At 42.0% G+C, this 17,877-nt stretch overlaps 1 protein-coding gene across 1 annotated transcript in view; it reads right to left on the reverse strand.

Annotated features, from left to right (window-relative positions):
* DPP10 (dipeptidyl peptidase like 10) overlaps positions 1–17,673 on the reverse strand; it is a 565,102-nt gene extending 547,429 nt beyond the window's left edge. Inside the window, exon 1 of the mRNA XM_075511483.1 lies at positions 17,604–17,673. Within this exon, the coding sequence (XP_075367598.1) occupies positions 17,604–17,663 (60 nt within the window). The 5' untranslated portion in view covers positions 17,664–17,673. The remainder of the gene's footprint in view (positions 1–17,603) is intronic.
* Positions 17,674–17,877: the final 204 nt, after the last annotated feature.

Raw genomic sequence — 17,877 nt, forward strand, 5'->3', positions numbered from 1 at the left:
TTAGAAAGGCCACTGCAAATTTCCAGTTTAGCAACATATGACATGACATTTGAGTCCAGGTGTTCCTTCCCAGAGCTTGTGGCTACACCTTCAGCTCTGCCCCATCACTATCCCAGACTTCAAGGCAGCCTTTTCCAGCTATGCAAGAAATGTCCTCAGGGGCCAGGAGTCCATGGCGGGGGTTCCAGCTCTATCGCTCCCTGCCCACACAAACACTGCTTTTGGCATTATGGTTTTAGCTGCAGCTGTGAATGTCCTTTCCAACTCTCACAAAAGACCTATCTTGGGTCCCTTCCAGCCCTAGGAGACCTCCAGAGGAGACCTCAGCCAGAGGACAGGTAAATCTCATCAGCTGCTCTTTAAGGGGCTGAAGGTCTTGATCGCTCATGGGAATTACCCCTTCTCCTTAGACACCTCACTAGCTGCCTGTCTCTCTGGCTGGCAGACCTGGTTGCCCCACCAGCACACATCCACAGAAGCAAGATCTCCTCTCTTCCCCTGCCTGTGCTGGTCCTCCATTTTCATAATCACACTTAAGTATAGCAAAAGTGCTTGATCTTCTTTTAACCAACAAAATCTTCATCAAAATGACTGTTGCAGTATTGTACATCTGTTAGGTCACCAATTACTAAAATGTTATTGGATCGGAAACCTAAAGTGAATCTCACAGTAGCTAAATAAAATTTAGAAGCTGGCATTAAAATTGACATAATCATTGGTGAGCTACTAGTCTTAATTGTCCAAGAGCCACCTACTCAAATGGGATTAAGGAGGAGAAGATCGGTGGGATTTGCCTATCATCACACTAACTCATAGTGTCACCCATTATTTTGTGTTAATTTAATATGCTTAAACATTCAAGAAGTCTTTCTGCCATAGTGGAGAGACCATCTAAGCTTGCTCTCAGTGGAGTCATTAACAGTGCAATCACACGTTTTCAAAAGAAGTTTTGAAATCAAGTAACGAAGGGTACAAACCCACGGTCAGATGTGGTCCCATTCCAGTAGCTGACAGAGTCACCACACACCAGCTGAGCCGGCGTAACCTTCTGGGTGTTCCTACCCAGCCCTGCTAAACTGAGTTCACCAGGGTGCAAAAAAGTCGCTGTGCAGCACCTTCCCCTTCCCAGCACGGCGTCGTGAGGCTGCTGCGCAGCAAAAAGGCAACGCAAAGCAGCCTTGCTATCGAAACATGAGAAAAATCCAGACATACTTGAACTTCCCTTTAAAACATAAGCTACTTCTGAGCATATGCATAGCAAAACTGTTATTACTCTGGGTATTAGTAGTTATTTATCAATTACACTCAGCATCTGCAGCAGATTTCAACAATTACTCCAGTTTTACTATTTGATTCCATCCGCATTTCATCAGCATGCTACTACAGCATGCATTATACATGCTGTATATTCCGCCAGCATGTTCGGTATTCTACAGAGAAATGATGTACCCAATAAGCCCTCGAGTCAGCCTCAAGAACGCTGTACTATCAAGTTGCCTAATAAGATAATTTGATACATGTTGATTACACTCAACAACACCAGCTTTCATTTGATCAGGCAACTTGGGTCATATCTTGCCTTCAGGGAAAGAAGGGCAAAATCTTTGCAAGTTACCACTAAATATAAAGCTACATTATTAAGAAACATAATTCAAACTCCTTCAGCAGACACAGAGACAGATTTTCCAGTGGCATTTCTCACTGAAAGACAAGCAAATCAATCAAATGTGGTTGGACAGGGAAGATTTTCATTAGGTGTCTTGCTTATTTTTGAATCCCTGCTCCCTTCTTCACACAGCATTGAAGATCATAACTACATCAGTTCATTATTTCGACAATGCAAAGATAATTAAAAATTATTCATGCTAGTATTCTTTACATACAGAATAAATTTCCTCCAAATTTTAGATCATTCTATCTCTTTAGGAAAGGTGAATACAAATAATATAAATCCTGGCTGAAAGACAAAAAAACAAACAGTACTTTGAACACAGAACTGCCACAGTAATTTTTTTTGTTCATCTTCAAGAAAATTAGGCATAAATGCTAAACATTAGTCAATGGGATATTGGTTTTTAAAAATGCAAGCCATAAAAAGTATCTAGGGAAATAAAGTGAAATAATCTGGATTGCCAAAACCATTATCGATGAAAACCAAAAATAAATTAAAATGGGAAATTAGAAGGAAGTGGTAATTTGAAAGTGGAACGTTTAGAAGCAATTCTCAACACAGTAGTAAATGAAAAGGATGTGATCCCAAAGGGCATTTGTTCCAGCTTCTCCCACGCACAAATACTGCACTTCCACCGCTGCCCCAGCAAGGCTCTCTGCTCTTGCTGAGCAATGCAAACAGGAGGAGACCGGGCCAGGAGCGACTCTTCTCTCCTGGCTGCTGTTCCACTGGCAAAGGGATGTAGCTGGTGATACTGTGGGTAACAGGAACAGGGAGAAATACATTAACAGCATCATTCTACACCTTGTCTGAGAGTCTAAGGCTGACCTACAGCTCATAGGATACCTGAAAATTTGGCAGCAAATATTAAATTCTAGATGAAGCTTTAGAGGCCATTAAAGTTCAGACTTTGGAGGGTTTTTTTAGTTTGCCCACCAATGATCCTTCCATGTTCAGGTATGATTTCTCTTAGAGGCAGTCGCCTTACTTAAGTAACATAATTGTATTTTAATATGAGAATTCAGAACTCACCTATCCAGTGACTCTGTCCTCTGAAAAATCAATGAGACTTTTGCCACTTGGTCTTAAAAAGGAACAAGACTGGGGTTTCGGAGACTGATCATATAAAGATGTGCAACGCTCCTTCTCTGGGTCACATTGGTCAGGCAACTTTTACTGTGAGCAAAGACACTATAAGTCAGATATACACAGTGTAAGAGGGCAAAGTCATTATTTATTGGCTAATACACACAACAGATAACTAGAATGAATGAGCAATTATGCTAAGGATTAAAAAGCTGTCCGCCCAGATGAGACACCGGATGAGTCTCTGCTGATCAGGGAGTTGTCATTTGGTGGAAAGGATGGGGCGAAACAGGGCAATCCTTCATTTTGCTGAGTTTCCATCTCTTTTTGCTTAAGGTTTTTACAAACTGTTATGTCAGTACTTTTCCTCTTGAATATTGTTGTATTTCAGCTGGGTATTGAAAAGAGATAGGAATCCTCACTAATTCCTCAGCAGCCTTGCACAAGACATTTAAGTTTCCTTTGCCTCAGTGCCCATGGTAATAGGGAATTAATAGTGCTTAATTGTTCATCATGTTGGCATGTGGCAGGAATTTGACCAAATGTGTTTTTTGAAAATGTAAATTGTCACCTACAGAAAATGTAAATTGTCACCTACAGACCTGACTCAATAAAACACATGCAAGAAGACCTCTGAAAAGAAGAACTTCTCATTAAATAATGATTGTGGGATTAGGTCTCTTATTAAAAAGATAAAACTAGTCTATTATCTAGCTTTTGTAGCCATCAATGTTCTCCATAAATCATAATGAATAAATTAGTTACATAAAATAATACTGAATTTAGAAGAGTTATCAGTGTAATTTTAGTATTCCTTCTTACTATCTTCATTTTCTTGGAAACTTTTTATCATCTTTTTTTAAGCATCATTTTGAGAAAACACTGAGAATCAGAAATTTAATATTTTCAAGCAAGCCCCCTTACTGAAAACAGTTACAGTATTTTCTCTCTTTTCCTCCCTTTTTCTTCTGAAACCTTCATCAGCTCAGCTCATTACCACTACCTTTTGATCTACGTGAGAGTTCTCCACTGGAAGGAGGATGAAAAATACACTTAAAAGAGAAAAAGTTAGCACAAAGGTACAGTGCCACAAGACACAAATTCTTCCATCCCTTCCAAGCTGCCTCTAGTTAGCTGGGAGGGGATGCTATTGACAACCCTGCTGCCATTGCTAGTACCTTGAATTTTCACCTTTTTCTGCCCTGTGAAGTAAGCCTATTTTACAACACAGCTCTGCCTTAGCTACATCTTGGAAACTCCCAGCTGTCTCTGCTGCGGATAGCCACTGGTTGGCAGACAAGAACTTTGATGCTTCCACAAATACCTTTGGCATAAAACCATATATTTGACATATTCAGCCTTAGAGGTAGAGGGTGATCAGTTCCAGCCTGGATGTCTTCTTGGAAACTAAAACTATCAAAGGTAATGATAAAGAAAAAAAAAAAAAAAAGCCGTTTGCTTGGTATACAGTGAATCAATACTCTGCAGGACTGGCCTCACTAATAAAACAAATATCTAGGGACCCTGATTTCTCACTCCATTATGCATTAAGATGGCTTATAATTGATTAATGATGTAAACAGTCTCAACATTTTACTTTTACTGAACATTTTCATATTACAATGCCCAGAAATATTTCCATTATAAGTCTTTAATGGCAGAAATAGATTGTATTCATCTTGTATTGACTGGCATCTGCTATGCATTACTCCATGTCAGAGGGGGTAAACATTACTGTTCAAGAACACCAACTTTATTAGACAGACAGCCAAGAGAACCTACAGTTTAAATCGAAAAACTGCCATCCAGCCTTTTCCCTTTATATATTCACAATTCGCATTTATCTTTTTACTCTTCCAGTACACAACTTCTCTGAGATATTTCCTCTAAGATGTTTTATTGCTTGTTTACAGTAATTTAGCTACTTTATCAACCACTTAGATGATACATTTACTCAGCTACTTCATCTGGAACATGTTTTCTTTTATGTCTATTAATCTACATTGCACTTTCTACAGGAGAATTGTAGCTATTCAATAATTTAAACTTTGACATGATGAGACTTTGTCAAACATTCATAGTACTATTCTGGAGAACTCTTACGTTATCACATACTGCTCTAAATATTCTATACTGGTAGGTATTCAACATTTTAATTTAAAAAGTTAAAATATAAATGCCCATTGTGTAAGTGTACATGATCACACAGGTCATCATTAGAAGCAATTACTAAACAGAAGCCAAAATTTGTGCTGAACTGTAACGTTAGTAATTTCATTCCTTTGCTCTGAATCTAGGAATCATTGAAGACCGATCTGCGAGGTTTCAGATACGTACTGTCTGCTTTCTCCACAGTAACACCATAGAAGAAACACTGGAAAATCATGAGCACATCGCACTGCTCTTCAAAAAATAACTGAGCTGAGCAAGAAGTCTTGAGAATTGTTAGTGTTTTTAAAAATCCTGTACCATAAAAAATAAAATTCTGTCCAAAAACCACTGTATCAGTTACAGGCACTTTTCCAAAATCTTGCAGTGCATTTTTTCTGCAGTGTGTGCAGCATTCATCAAATGAGAGTATACAGTATTTTTTGGATTACAGTTTAAAATTGAAACATAAAAATCTTGAGTCTCAGATGTTTTTTTCATTCAAATTCGTTCTTTTTTATTTCCATGGCATGTAAACTATGCCAGCTTTATTTTGTAGGGATTTGTACATAGAGTACTCAGGGCGACACATGGGGAAAAAAACATGTTTATAAATCTTTCTCAACCTGAGAAGTAAGTTTTTGAAAATCCTGCAAAGATGATTTTTTTTTTTTTTTAAATCAGAATTTGGTGCTAAAAGATTTTCAGCTTTAGATCTGGAGCTCTAAAAATGTGTTTCAGGAGGAAAGGGGATAGATCAGTTGAAACTTAAAAGCTTTTTCAACTATTCTATGTAAAAATGCAAATATACTCTATAAAAGCTGTTTTAATTACAGAAATCTTCTTAGGTGTGGTGACCCAAATTCTCTATCGGCCCAGTTCTCTTGCGGCATCAGGAGAGTTACTTCAGCAAGCAATTTTATGCATAACGCTCATTCTGAACACTGCCTGAGACTATAAATACATTTATTTTGTGCAGCGCCAATCCAGTACAAAAATGACAGAGCCACACTAGGAACACAAGGCCAGGTAGAGAACGAGTCTCTCACTTCCAAAGCTATCGCATAAAAGAGACAAGGGCTCCCACATTATCTCTTACGACCTGACATGGTTCCCCACCACCTGACTTTCACAAGTTGGCAGGGCTCAGCTGAATCCTTGGCTCAGACCACCGCAACCGCCGCCCGACCTGGGGCTTCGGCTGGTGCTTTAGGTATACAAACAGCTCGATTCAATCTGTCTGAAGCTCAATCCAAATTTAGCCTGTCTGCCTCAGGATTGCTACAGTGACCCTACAGAATTTCAAGCCAACATGTATGAAAACAAACATCTGAAAAATCCAAAATTCTTACAGAAGGAGAGGGGGGGAAAAAAAAAAGGCAGTTTAGTTATAATTCATGAAATATATATCTTTCCCATCATAACCACCAAGTCAATGACTTGGTATTTAGTACTAGCTGATGAAAACCACAGCTGCCCACCAACAACCACAGGGCCAAAATTCAATGGCCATCTAAAATTATTTTTCTTCATTCCTTAAGAGTTCACAGATCTCAGCAGTGCTGAGATCTATAATAATACTATTATAATAGTATTATAATTCTGATGATGCTGGGAAGGTTATTTGAAACTATAAAATATTGCCAAAGAGCTCATATCTTAAAATGGCATCGACTGCTTGATGGGTTTCTTCACTAAATGTGACCTCACTTGGGATGCAACTAGTGTCGCCAGAGACTTCTGTAAATCACGGAGGGGAAAGAAGCATCCAGAGAGTTTGGGAAACATTCAGAGAGGAGCAAATACTGTAAAAATAGAAAAACACCAATATTTCCTTAATTATTTTATGGATTTGTTTTCGCTGAGCTTTTGTTTGCCCTCTGCAAATATGTGCATAATCAAGTTTCAGAGACATTAATGTTCCCAGAAAACACATTACAGCTGTTGAATTATAAAATTGAGACTTTTCAAACTCCAGACTAAATCTATACGAAAATATGTACCCAAGGATGTAAACTGAGATTTTACCAAAGGCAACTGTGGGGAATTCACAGCTTAATTATCACAGGGAAAGAGAGTCATGGGTAGTATACATTTGGTCTTTAAATGGACAGATCCTTGGGTTTGCGGACTACTAGAAGCCAGATACTTTTGTGTGAAAAATTAGTTGAAAATATTTCTTGTATGAGCATAGTGCTATCACCTCCGGGTTGAAAGCAAGAATCAAACCGACTCTTAGCAGGTGCACACACAAGCAAGATATGCACGATGTGCCATCAACAGACATGCCTCCTGAGGTCACCAGAGTGATTCACTTTTCTTCCTCTTCTTCTTACGCAGTTTTTTTCTGCCACTTGTCATCCTTTCTCTTTTTCCTCCCTTTACCCCCAAAAATACTGCTGCCCCAGGCTTGGCTGAACACAGCGGCACAGGGACTAAGCCAGAGTCGATTCCCTCCAGTCTGCCCAGCGGCTAGACGTAATCTCATTTTATGCCACAGTCATTCACGTGCTCATGACTCTCCCATGCAAACAACCTACAAATACTCGCACCCAGAAGGAAAGGCAAAGCCACAGACCCCTTGCAGTATGGCACAAAGGGACAGAAAGCGAGCGGCCTCAGCTCCCCGTGCCGCAGTGCAAAGGTCACTCTGACCTTGGGCGAGCTGGCTCAGCAAGCTAAGTCAGCACAAAGTTCCCTCCCACCTCCGAAAGAGAAACAGTTAACCAAAAGAGTTTGCCTTAATTCCACAGAAAAGCTCAACATAAATAAACAGGAGCAGGATCTCTCCCTGGACAAACAGTGTTACCGCCAGAGGTAACAGAGCTGATGAGCCTACCCCAGACTCCAATTTTCCAGTTTTTAGCTCCAGACGTTAGACACTGTGTCCTGTACAAAAAAAGGTCAACTACGTAATTACTGATATGTGTATAAATTACAGCAGGAAAACCTTTAGTCAATCATCCCAGCACTGCTAAGATGCTTTTATGGGTTTGGATTAGCAGGAGAGGGGGGAAAAGGATCCTTACAAGCGGCAGAAACTAATACGTCCCACGAGGGCCAACGCAGAAGCACAGCAATTTCCTTCCAACCTCACGGAGGAGCAAGGTTAGGACAGAGATTGAATAAACAGCCTATCGCGCTGCTCAGCGCCACACACGCTGCATTTGCTTCTATGGGTAAAATGTGAGTGACGGGAAAGCTCAAAAGCTTTGGGAGTTTGATTCCTTTCAGTGTTCAGGAGCTGCGACGTAATCTCAAAACATGTCTGAACTTATTTATACTGACAACAGGTAAAGAGGTTAAAGAAAAAAATAAAAAGTCTCCTCCCTTCCCTAGATTTATCCAAAAAGCTAAACTAAGCCCAAAGTCTTCCCTGCTGTTCAGTGGGACCAGCCTTGGTTCAGGTTTTAGGACGCCAGGCTGCGTGTGTTTATGAACAGCCCGTAGTGTTGAACGTGGAGGGAACCACGTGTGCCAATGCTCCCGCGGCGCACGCAGAGATGGGGACACGGCAAAGCCAGACCCACCGCAGCCAGAAAGCGACTCCAGCAACCGCCCGAGCCCGAGGAGGCAGCGGGGCTGGGCAAGGGGCTGGATGGGCCATCGGGGAGGGCGCGCCGGGTCTCACGCCCGCTCCCCTCCTCTAGCCAGTAAGAAGAAATAAAGGAAAACAGAGGCAGGTTTTGGCTTGCAGTTATCACGCACAAGGAATTATAAAAGCTATTTTTTAACATGATGCTCATGTCTGCAGGTCATCTCTGCAGCAAATATGAAGAGAAATGTTCGTGGCATTAATCCCACGCTGGCAGACTGATGCGGCTTTCAAGCTGAGTAAGTGTTTAATGCTCTAAAGGGAAGGGAAAAAAGATTTCTTTTAGATAAATTGCTTAATTGTGAAGTCAGGAATTCTCCTGCGTAAGCAATTGATTTTACAAAGGAAAAAAAAGTTTATTTCAAAATGTAAACCAGCTATTCATCTATAACATCCAGGGAAAACTAAGCAAAGGGATAGACACTCGCCTTTACACTGCTAAAACCACAACTTCAAAAACACAAATAAGGCTAATAAACCAGTATTATTTAAATAAAGTTTCTTCATGCCTTGACTGTTGTACTGAAGGGTAAATCCAGCGTCGGACGCACCAAGTTGCCTGATCCCTGACTGATCATTTCCCCCAACGGCAGGGGACGAGGACATGAGGTCCCCGGAGGGGCACTCAGCCCTCACCACTGACATCTAACGGTTCTGGAGACCAGCTTCCCTTAAGCTTCACGGGCTTCAGTGTATCGAATCGCACAGCACTGCGGATCTCGGAGCAAAGCTCCAGTACCTTCCCCTGCCTGGGGAATTCCCCCACCTCACGCAGGAGCAGGAATGGAGCATTTACTGCCACTGGTGCGACCGCCGGGCGCAGGCGTCTGCCCCCATTTTCTCCTTCCCCCGTGAAAAACCTTCAGCAGGTCTCGGTTTCGTTGGCAAAGAAAATGTTTGCACCTCACTTATCCACGGGGTGAGAAAACACTCTACCTACCGCACTTACAGATGAAAAGTAAGGCTGTCTGATGAACAACCACGGGACACATCGCCAGGCAGGGACTTCCCCTCGGGCAAAGCACAATTAGCGCAAAGGAGAATTAGGATCACCCAAGGGGTCAGACACAGCGCTTGCCCAGGAGTCAGCAGGATTACCACCTTAAAGAACAGGCTCAGCCTTTGAAGACAAAGTTCATCTTTTTAATGACATAAACTTTAAAGCAAATTTGCTATTAAGTGCTAGAATGTCGTAACTTTCTCAAGCTACAGGAAAATAAAACGTGTCATCCGTTAATATAATAGCATCAATTTTTCCATGCTTAGCAACTCGCTGAGCACCTCTGACGTTCACTACCGTAAATCACAGGAGCTTGCACACTTTTGTTACGCAAATAGTTTTAGTTTTCATTTCTCCACAATTGTGTTAACGTAAAAATTCTCAGAAATCTGTGAGCAGAAATGTCACTGGATTACTACATCTGACATCTCTTACCTACAAACGTGGCTCAGGTTTTACAAGAAGTAATAGGCTTATTATTGTTATTGGAATATTCATTTTTATAAGCTACATCAATTAAAACATTACAGAGTAAGTTTAAAACAACTTATAATTTTGAAGAGACTAAGAATTTAACACCTACATACTGTCATTGCTTCTCACAGTGCTAAAACATTATTGCACAGTAGCTAAATTTGGGCAAAGATTACCAAAATATTATGCTTGTGTATTTCCAAAATATTTTTAAAGGGGGGGGAAAAAGTATAATTATTGCCATAACTTTTCCAATAAACTCATGGTTTTGACTTTTTTTGTTACTGTTTCTCTGTTACTACACAAATCAAGGGACCTAGTTGTAACTAACCCTGTATTTGTATTTTTCTAGGTTTCCTCCCCCTATTACCTAAGTCTAATAAAGCAAATAAAACTAGGTGTAGAAAGCCTATGTAATGTGAGGAAAGGATTGTTTTTTTCCCCAGCATGAAGATCGTGAACACTGTGCTAGCTTGCTTCTAGGGGGCCATACCAAGATAACATTGCAAACCTCACCTCTGACACTTTGCAATAAAAGTACGGTATCTCTGTCTCCTGATTTCTCTTTAAGGTAGTGACTTTCTATAACAATTTTAGTGTGACTGGCCAGGTCTAGCAACGTAATCTAATCTCACAGCCAGTATCTCTAGTAACGTCTTTTTAGCTGAAGCTAAAATACAATACGCCTTCCTAATCTCTCTTGACTTGCCAGCTGCCTTTTAACAGGCTGTCATACTCTGAGATCCCATCTTCCTGTGACTCCTGGGTCTCTGCCTTCTCCTGCCAAGCTGCCGTCACAGCCTCAAGGCGTCCTTCAGATATCATCTCTGTTTCCTTCTCAACTTTCTGTAAAACTTCCACAAGGCTCGCCCTCCACATCCCTTTCGCTCAGTAAGGTCACACACAAAGTCAAACTGAAGAGCCGTCTCTGTGTTGTGGAGCCACAAACCGGTTCAGTTCCAGCCTCCCCCTTTCCAAACTAAAATTTCAGATTATTTTTCTGATATATCCTCAGGGAAGAGGTCAGCAGCTCAAGACCAGCATCATTAACACTAAGCTTTAAACATTCTTTGACTCTATCCCGCTTCACTTGAGGCCCCTGGATGGCACCAGCATCCTCCCTCTTTCTGGCACTCCTGATGTGGGGATGAGACCCATTAGATGCTCACAGCACCTGCCCACCATTCAGCTTGTTAGCTGGTGCTCCCTTTGCTGTCAACACTGAGAAATGAGCATTTTACAGCACAATTCACTCAAACTATTTTACTGGTTAAGTTTAATATGAAATAAATCACGCCCTCATCTGCAGCAGTTGCATTAACTTCACAGCTCAGGACTGTGGAGAGACTTAATTAAGCTGATGACTCTGATTCTAGGTATTGCCTTCCCTTAGGTACCTTGGGTTGGCGTATATTGCTGTGAATCACTCTTAACTCCATTCACAGTGTAACGAACCTGCGTGTCTAATTCTGTTTCTTGAAACAAAAAGCTCTTGAGGCATTCTGCCACTATCAGGTGCCTCATTTTTAGGAATCATAGATGTTAACTTGTAGGTGCATAAGATGATTCTTTGCTTCTGGCACATACTGCCAGTAACATTGGGTGTTGTCAACACACGAGAAGTCAAGTCACTGATCCAAAAAACTGTCAAATGATTAACACAGCACAATCACTAACCTGGGATGTTGCATATTTTAACATTTATAACTCAATGTGAGGACCTCAGATAAAAATCTTTAAACATGAAAGGTCCTAAATAAATTCCAAAACAATGTTCAGTTGGTGGACAGCACACAAGTCTTACCATGCTAAGTTTAAGAATGAAATAGCAAACAAAATAAGCACAAAATTATCTTTAATCCAAATCTGTTTTACTAAACACATGTAAAGAATGAGAAAGATTAAATTCCTCGTGATGTGGTATTCTTTCAGGAAAGTGTTATCTAACACTCACAGACCTATATCTTAAGTGGCTTCAAAGAGAATCAAACTTAATGCCATATTTCTTAAAGTAATAATTTGCAGTAGGAAAACAATACAATCCAGGAAAGTACTAACCTATTATTAAATATAGCTTATCATAATGTTCATGTATATTTGTGTACATCAGTTTTAAAGTACTGCCTTCTAAATTCCTAGCATTAATGTTAAATTGAAAGCTATAAATTGCATATGTATTAGAATAGACTGGTATGCATCTGTGTGGCTATATATGTTATATATATAAAACCTATACTGGAAAATCAGTATATACAATTAAACATATAGAAGTATCCAACATTTATGCTTTTTGCTAATCGCTTTTAAGTTTTTATGAACAGAGCAAGGAATTAAGAACGGAAAGTTTTGAAAGCATACTAACCATTTGTACATGCAAGGAAGAGCCATCAAACATAACCCACCAGCAAGTTCACGGCAGGCAACGGAACCGCGTTCCCCTGCGAGGAATGACCCCGATCGCTTCCATCTCTGCTGAGGAGCACTGGGCAATTGCTGCTGGGATATGATGTGCCCAAGCGTCAGACCTATGCTGATGCTGTGCTGCTCCTTAAAGCATAAACTTGGGATTTGATAGGATCTCTCCCCCTTTCTTTTTTTTTTTTTTTTAATAGTACTGGGGTTTTTTTTTTTTACTAGTACTGGTTTTGTTCCAACTGGTACCAATTGAAAGTCACCTAAATAAAACTAATCTTGGCGTTACCTTTGACATAGAGCAATTGTTTCTTCATAGACTGGAAGGGGAAAATAAAAAGTATTTCAGATGTTTTTTTCCTCATTCCTGCAGCTTTTTATTTGTAACCGTGCATCTTCTTACGATGAATGGAGGGTTGTTTTTAAAAGGAAAAGGCGCTGGTTATTCTCTGGTAGTACGGATGTTGGCAAGGAGACTGAAACAATACAGAAAGGTAATATGTGGAAATGGGAAAGTTTACCAGTTGTGATTAGTTCTTCAAATTTCCATCTAGAGACCTCCAACTTGTTCTCCCCACACATACATATGTGTCATCATGGCTGTATTTTTGGTCTGCAAAATATTAATAAATCACACCAGCAACTCCACTCAACCCAAATGTGATCAAAACCGGTTTACCAGAATGGAAGAAAAGCAACTGCAGATGATGAGGATGCAAAAGAGCCCAAAATGCTTTCACAGAACAAGACTCAAGGCACTTCTGTCACGCTCCAAGCTAGTCTCTTTGATTAGTGCTACTATCACTTTTGGTGTCCCCTAATGGGTCACTACACTCCTTCAGACACAGTCTCAAGAAGAGGATAAATACAAGGGCATTGCACCTCTGCTCAGCATTTACAAAAATAAAAATACCTACCTTGTTCTAAACGTGCACTTTGAGATGGCCACATGCAGAGGCAGGACAGCGACCTGCCGTCCCCACGGCCAGCCTGCCTCCAGCCTCCACTGCCGCCTCCGCGCCGCGCCTCCCCAGAGCCGCGGCTCCTCACGTGGCAATACAAACGTGTTTCCACATGGCACAGCAGTGCTCTAATCATCTAATGCCTTAAACAAAATACCATGCAAACCTATTAGTTTTAAATATATCACTTTTTCTTTTTTTTTTTCTTTTTTTGCATTATTATGCTGCCGTAGACTGCCTTCCTAACAATGACACGGCCCTGTATTACTTGTGCCCTTTGTTATGTATTATCCTGGATAATTCATAATTGAACACTCACTGAGATTATCTGTTAGTGACTTGGTTTTGATGTAATGGATTTCAGAAATGCCGTTCTCATTTTAAGGGATTTATTTCCCCAACAGCTGGTAGATCTGAATGATTCCCATACCTACACAAAGCCTATTTTGTGCACATCCTGTGGGTATTTAAAGATCTAACTACCTGAAGTTTCAACCTGGAAAGTATTACCGAGCAGCCTTTATGAACAGGGACAGCTACATATTAGTATCTGTCTCTCTTTAGGAGGAGGCGCGTGTACAGCAGTTTGCAGGACCAGGCAGACGTTTCTCGCTAAGGTGCAAGTTTGGTGTAAAAATCTTAGTTGCTGTAAACACACATGTAAGTCTACAGGGTACATAACAAACCCCCTTTAAATATGTGCTCCTCAACCTAACTGTAAATAAGAAAACTATTAGTAAACCACTATTCATCAATTAGTGAGCGTTAAAACATTACTACCATAAACCTGAAATGTAAAAATCTCTGATATTGTCCCTGGATACTGATGAAACTTGCTGCAGAATTTTTGCTAAGGACCTATCTGCACTTGCCTTTTATACTTTACAATCTAAAAGCTAATGAATAAATAAAAGTGAAAGGAAGGCAGGGAAGAAGGAAGAGTAGAGTAAAAGGGTATAACATACATATTATATTACACAGTAATTATGTGCTTCTGAAATACCAATTAGTAACTCCTTCCATGATCCAGCTCACAGTCAGATCAATATTAGGTTGATAACAGCAGAGAGTCATGATCTGGTAGAGAATGTTTTATTATTAAAGACTGTAAAAAGCCACAGAAATACTAGCTTAACTCCTTTTTTTTTTTTCTTCTAAGTGCAAATTGTAGTCCCGATTGTGTTAAGAGCAAGACATAAGTATTTCTGTTCCGCAGTCCCCATAATTTCAGTACAAATGTTTGGTTTGAAAGAATTTATAATAGCAGACCCTAGCCAGCCAAGACGATAATTCTTTTCTATTTCTGGGTTGTGGGTTGTTTTTTTTTTTTTTTTTTCCTCCAAACAAGGCAAACAATGTTTTAACAGACTTTTTCCTCTGCCAGGGGAAAAAAAAAAATTTAAAAATCATTTGGCCATCAGTGCAACATGAAAGTGCACAATAACAGAGTGATTCCCCTGGAAGAGCTAATTTACTTGCCATGTTGACAAGAGCGCCAAGAGTGTGAAGAATAATACCAGGTTTGTTGCCCTGGGGGGGCTCCTGAAGTCGCGGCTGTAATGATACAGAAATAAGGCAGGTATTTAGCATTCCCAGCTAGACCCTAAAAGTTTTTGTTACAGATCTCAGAGTGAAAGATCATTATTCACAGTAGTGTCAGCAAGGTGGTAAGATTTGCAGTCATTTCAGAAAAGCTGTAAAAAGGCTTAGAAGTAAAAGAAGGCTTTATTAGGAGATTTTGCATTTTATCCAAGGGGTTTGGTATCTTTGGGCGCTTTTTTCTTGCTTTATATTAGATTTCCTCTGTCAACTTGTTTCTCCATCACCAAAACTACATGCAGTGCACTCAGTTCTCATGGATGCAAAAAGTTGCACCCTTCCCTCAACGAAGAAGGATGAAAGGGACAGGATGTCCCTACGTCCGGGCACCAGCCCTCCTGCGGTCCCAGGGTGATTCAGAGCAGGAACTGTCATGGATGAAGTTTGCACGATTCAATTTACTGGACAAGTGCATCATTCTACTTTTTGTTATGTGGATGCAAAAGTTTATGCTGCGTTACAGAACAGTGAGTAGCTGATTCAATAAACATTGAGAAGTAACAATACATTGATCGTAACATACAGGAGCTGAGATGTCATGGGTTGGAGAGAAACATAAAGTACAACAAAAAGAGAAAAAAGAAGGGGTTTTATAGATCTCATTCCAGTAGGTGTAAGTCTTCCTGTGATCTTTTTTCTTAAATCTTCATAATTGCTGGAACTAACACTGTTTCTTGGCAAGTTATGATTAATATGCAAGTTATATTTGTCTGGTCGCTAATGACATATTTTCAAAGTAATTTCCAATACAAGGTCCTCATTACCATAGGGCAGTTACTGCTTGTCTATGGTCATAAATACTTCCTCATGGAGTATCCATTTGCCTAGCATGGAAGCACTTGAAACTATTTATAAAGCACATTTTACACCTGACACATTGAATTAAGAACAGAAAAATGAGACAGTTTTCTAATGGCATCAGTATTACTGTGTTGGTTGTAAAATGGACTCACGTCTAGAAGGCTCTGATTCATGTTCTCTCTTTTTGAAGACTATTGACTCGTCTGGGTCTTTTTTTTTTTAATGGCATATTGATATTGGTGGTTGTTGTTGTTGTTTTGGCTTAGAAGTCCAGTCAAATGAATTTAATAAATGTTGCTGTCAGTGAAAAATTAGTATTGCCTGTCCCAAATGTAAGAGAGGAATACTTCCCAGAGCAAGTACCACACTGCTCTCTGTTCTCTGGTACTTTCAGAGACAGACCTAGAGAGGATGGAATGGTTTTAAGCAATTTAATATTATATATGGTGACTCTCTGAAGTGGGCCAGGGCAATTGTAATTCATCACTTCCCATGACCTTGCCCACTTGAGCATGAACTAACCGGCCGTTTATGGTGTGATGGGTACAGTTATGTGTTACGCAACCAGTCATTAGAGCCACAGGTCAATCCCCACCTCATTCCTGAGCCTACAGACATTCTGCATTACTGATTATACACTGCAAAGTGTAATGCAGCCTATATAAAAATGACAGTGCTAATAGAAGATTTATACCTTTAATCCCCTCCTGCCTCAGCTCTAAGTCATGATTTTTATTCCCAGCACTAACTGGATAAAGCCCAACTGACAATCTGCTAACACGATGTGCAGTTCAGCCGCTCCTTCTGAGAAGACAAACAAACCCCCCAACCTCCACCTTTGCCTGCGAACGGGGCAAAGCCCCAGCAGCTCTCCTCGCCCTGCACGAACAGCCTCTCACTGCGCGATCCTGAGTCACCAACAGCAAAGCACTGAAGTGAACTTTTCAGGCTTTCACATCATTTTATGAAACAAAATAGCTGGGGTAAAATTTCTCGACATTGTTTTTTCAGAACTAAGAATCAATAATCAAATACTGTCACTGATTGCATTGTTATTTTATTTCAGGAAAAATCCCACTTATTGCTGCAGAGATACTTCCTAGCGAATACAAATCCGTTTAGGGATTTCATTTTATCACTGTAGAGAGCAGTAACTCGGCTTGAAAGTAGTTTTCGATCAATGCAAAGGCAGGATCGTGTCAGAGACTGGGGAAGAAGGCAGTCAAGGAGAGAGCCCGCTATTCCCCTGGGGTCTTCCCCCACCATCATCCTCACTGCCCAGCCACAGCACCCACACACATCTGGCACACGTGAGGACAACAAAACCAGCAAACACACAGCCTCGTACCTTCCTGGATCGTTCCGACCGGGCAACGGCGAAATCCTGGCTAACAAGCCGACTTTACACCGTATTCTTCAACCACAACCTTTAACCATACCGTTAGTAGAGAGTCATCATGAGGGAGGCACCACCAGCGCCGTGCCCAGCAGCCACCTCCTCCAGGGCAAACTTTTGGCGGAGGCCCGCGGAGGGCCCTGGAGGCGGCGCAGCCCGCAGCAGCGGAGCAGGGGCCCGCAGCAGCGGAGCAGGGGGCCGCAGAGGCGCTGCCCACCAGAGGCGCAGCGCAGGCTGAAACCGGCGGGCGAAGTTGCTGGCCCCGCGCCCGCCCCGGCGCTTCGCCCTGCCCTTGAGCAAACTTTCCCCGTGCCCGGCACGGTTCCTCCCCGCTGCGCCGACAGGCAAGAGGCGCGGAGGCGGCAGCTCCGCGCTCCCCCGCCGACGGGCCGGCTGAGCCCCGCAGCCGCTGCCGCCTGCCCCGCCCGAGCCCGGCGGTGCCCGGGTGCCGGCCCTACCTTGACGGCCCGGGAGGACTGGCACTGGACGTGGTGGGACACCGTCGCCGTCTGGTTCATGTTGCCGGCGACGCGGCGGGCTGCGGCGCCGGGCGGTACGGGGCGCCCGCGGCTGCCGGCGCCTCCGAGCGGCCGGGGGGGCTCCGGCTGCGGCTCCGGCTGCGGCGGCTCCGCACCCCGGGGCGCCGCGACAGCTCCGCCCGGCGGGGGCCGCCCGCCCGCTCCGCCCCGCCCGGCACCGCCCCGCGCCGCCCGCCGGGGCCGGGGCCGGGGC

The sequence above is a fragment of the Mycteria americana genome, chromosome 9 (assembly GCF_035582795.1).
Source record: "Mycteria americana isolate JAX WOST 10 ecotype Jacksonville Zoo and Gardens chromosome 9, USCA_MyAme_1.0, whole genome shotgun sequence".
NCBI classification, from domain to species: domain Eukaryota; kingdom Metazoa; phylum Chordata; class Aves; order Ciconiiformes; family Ciconiidae; genus Mycteria; species Mycteria americana.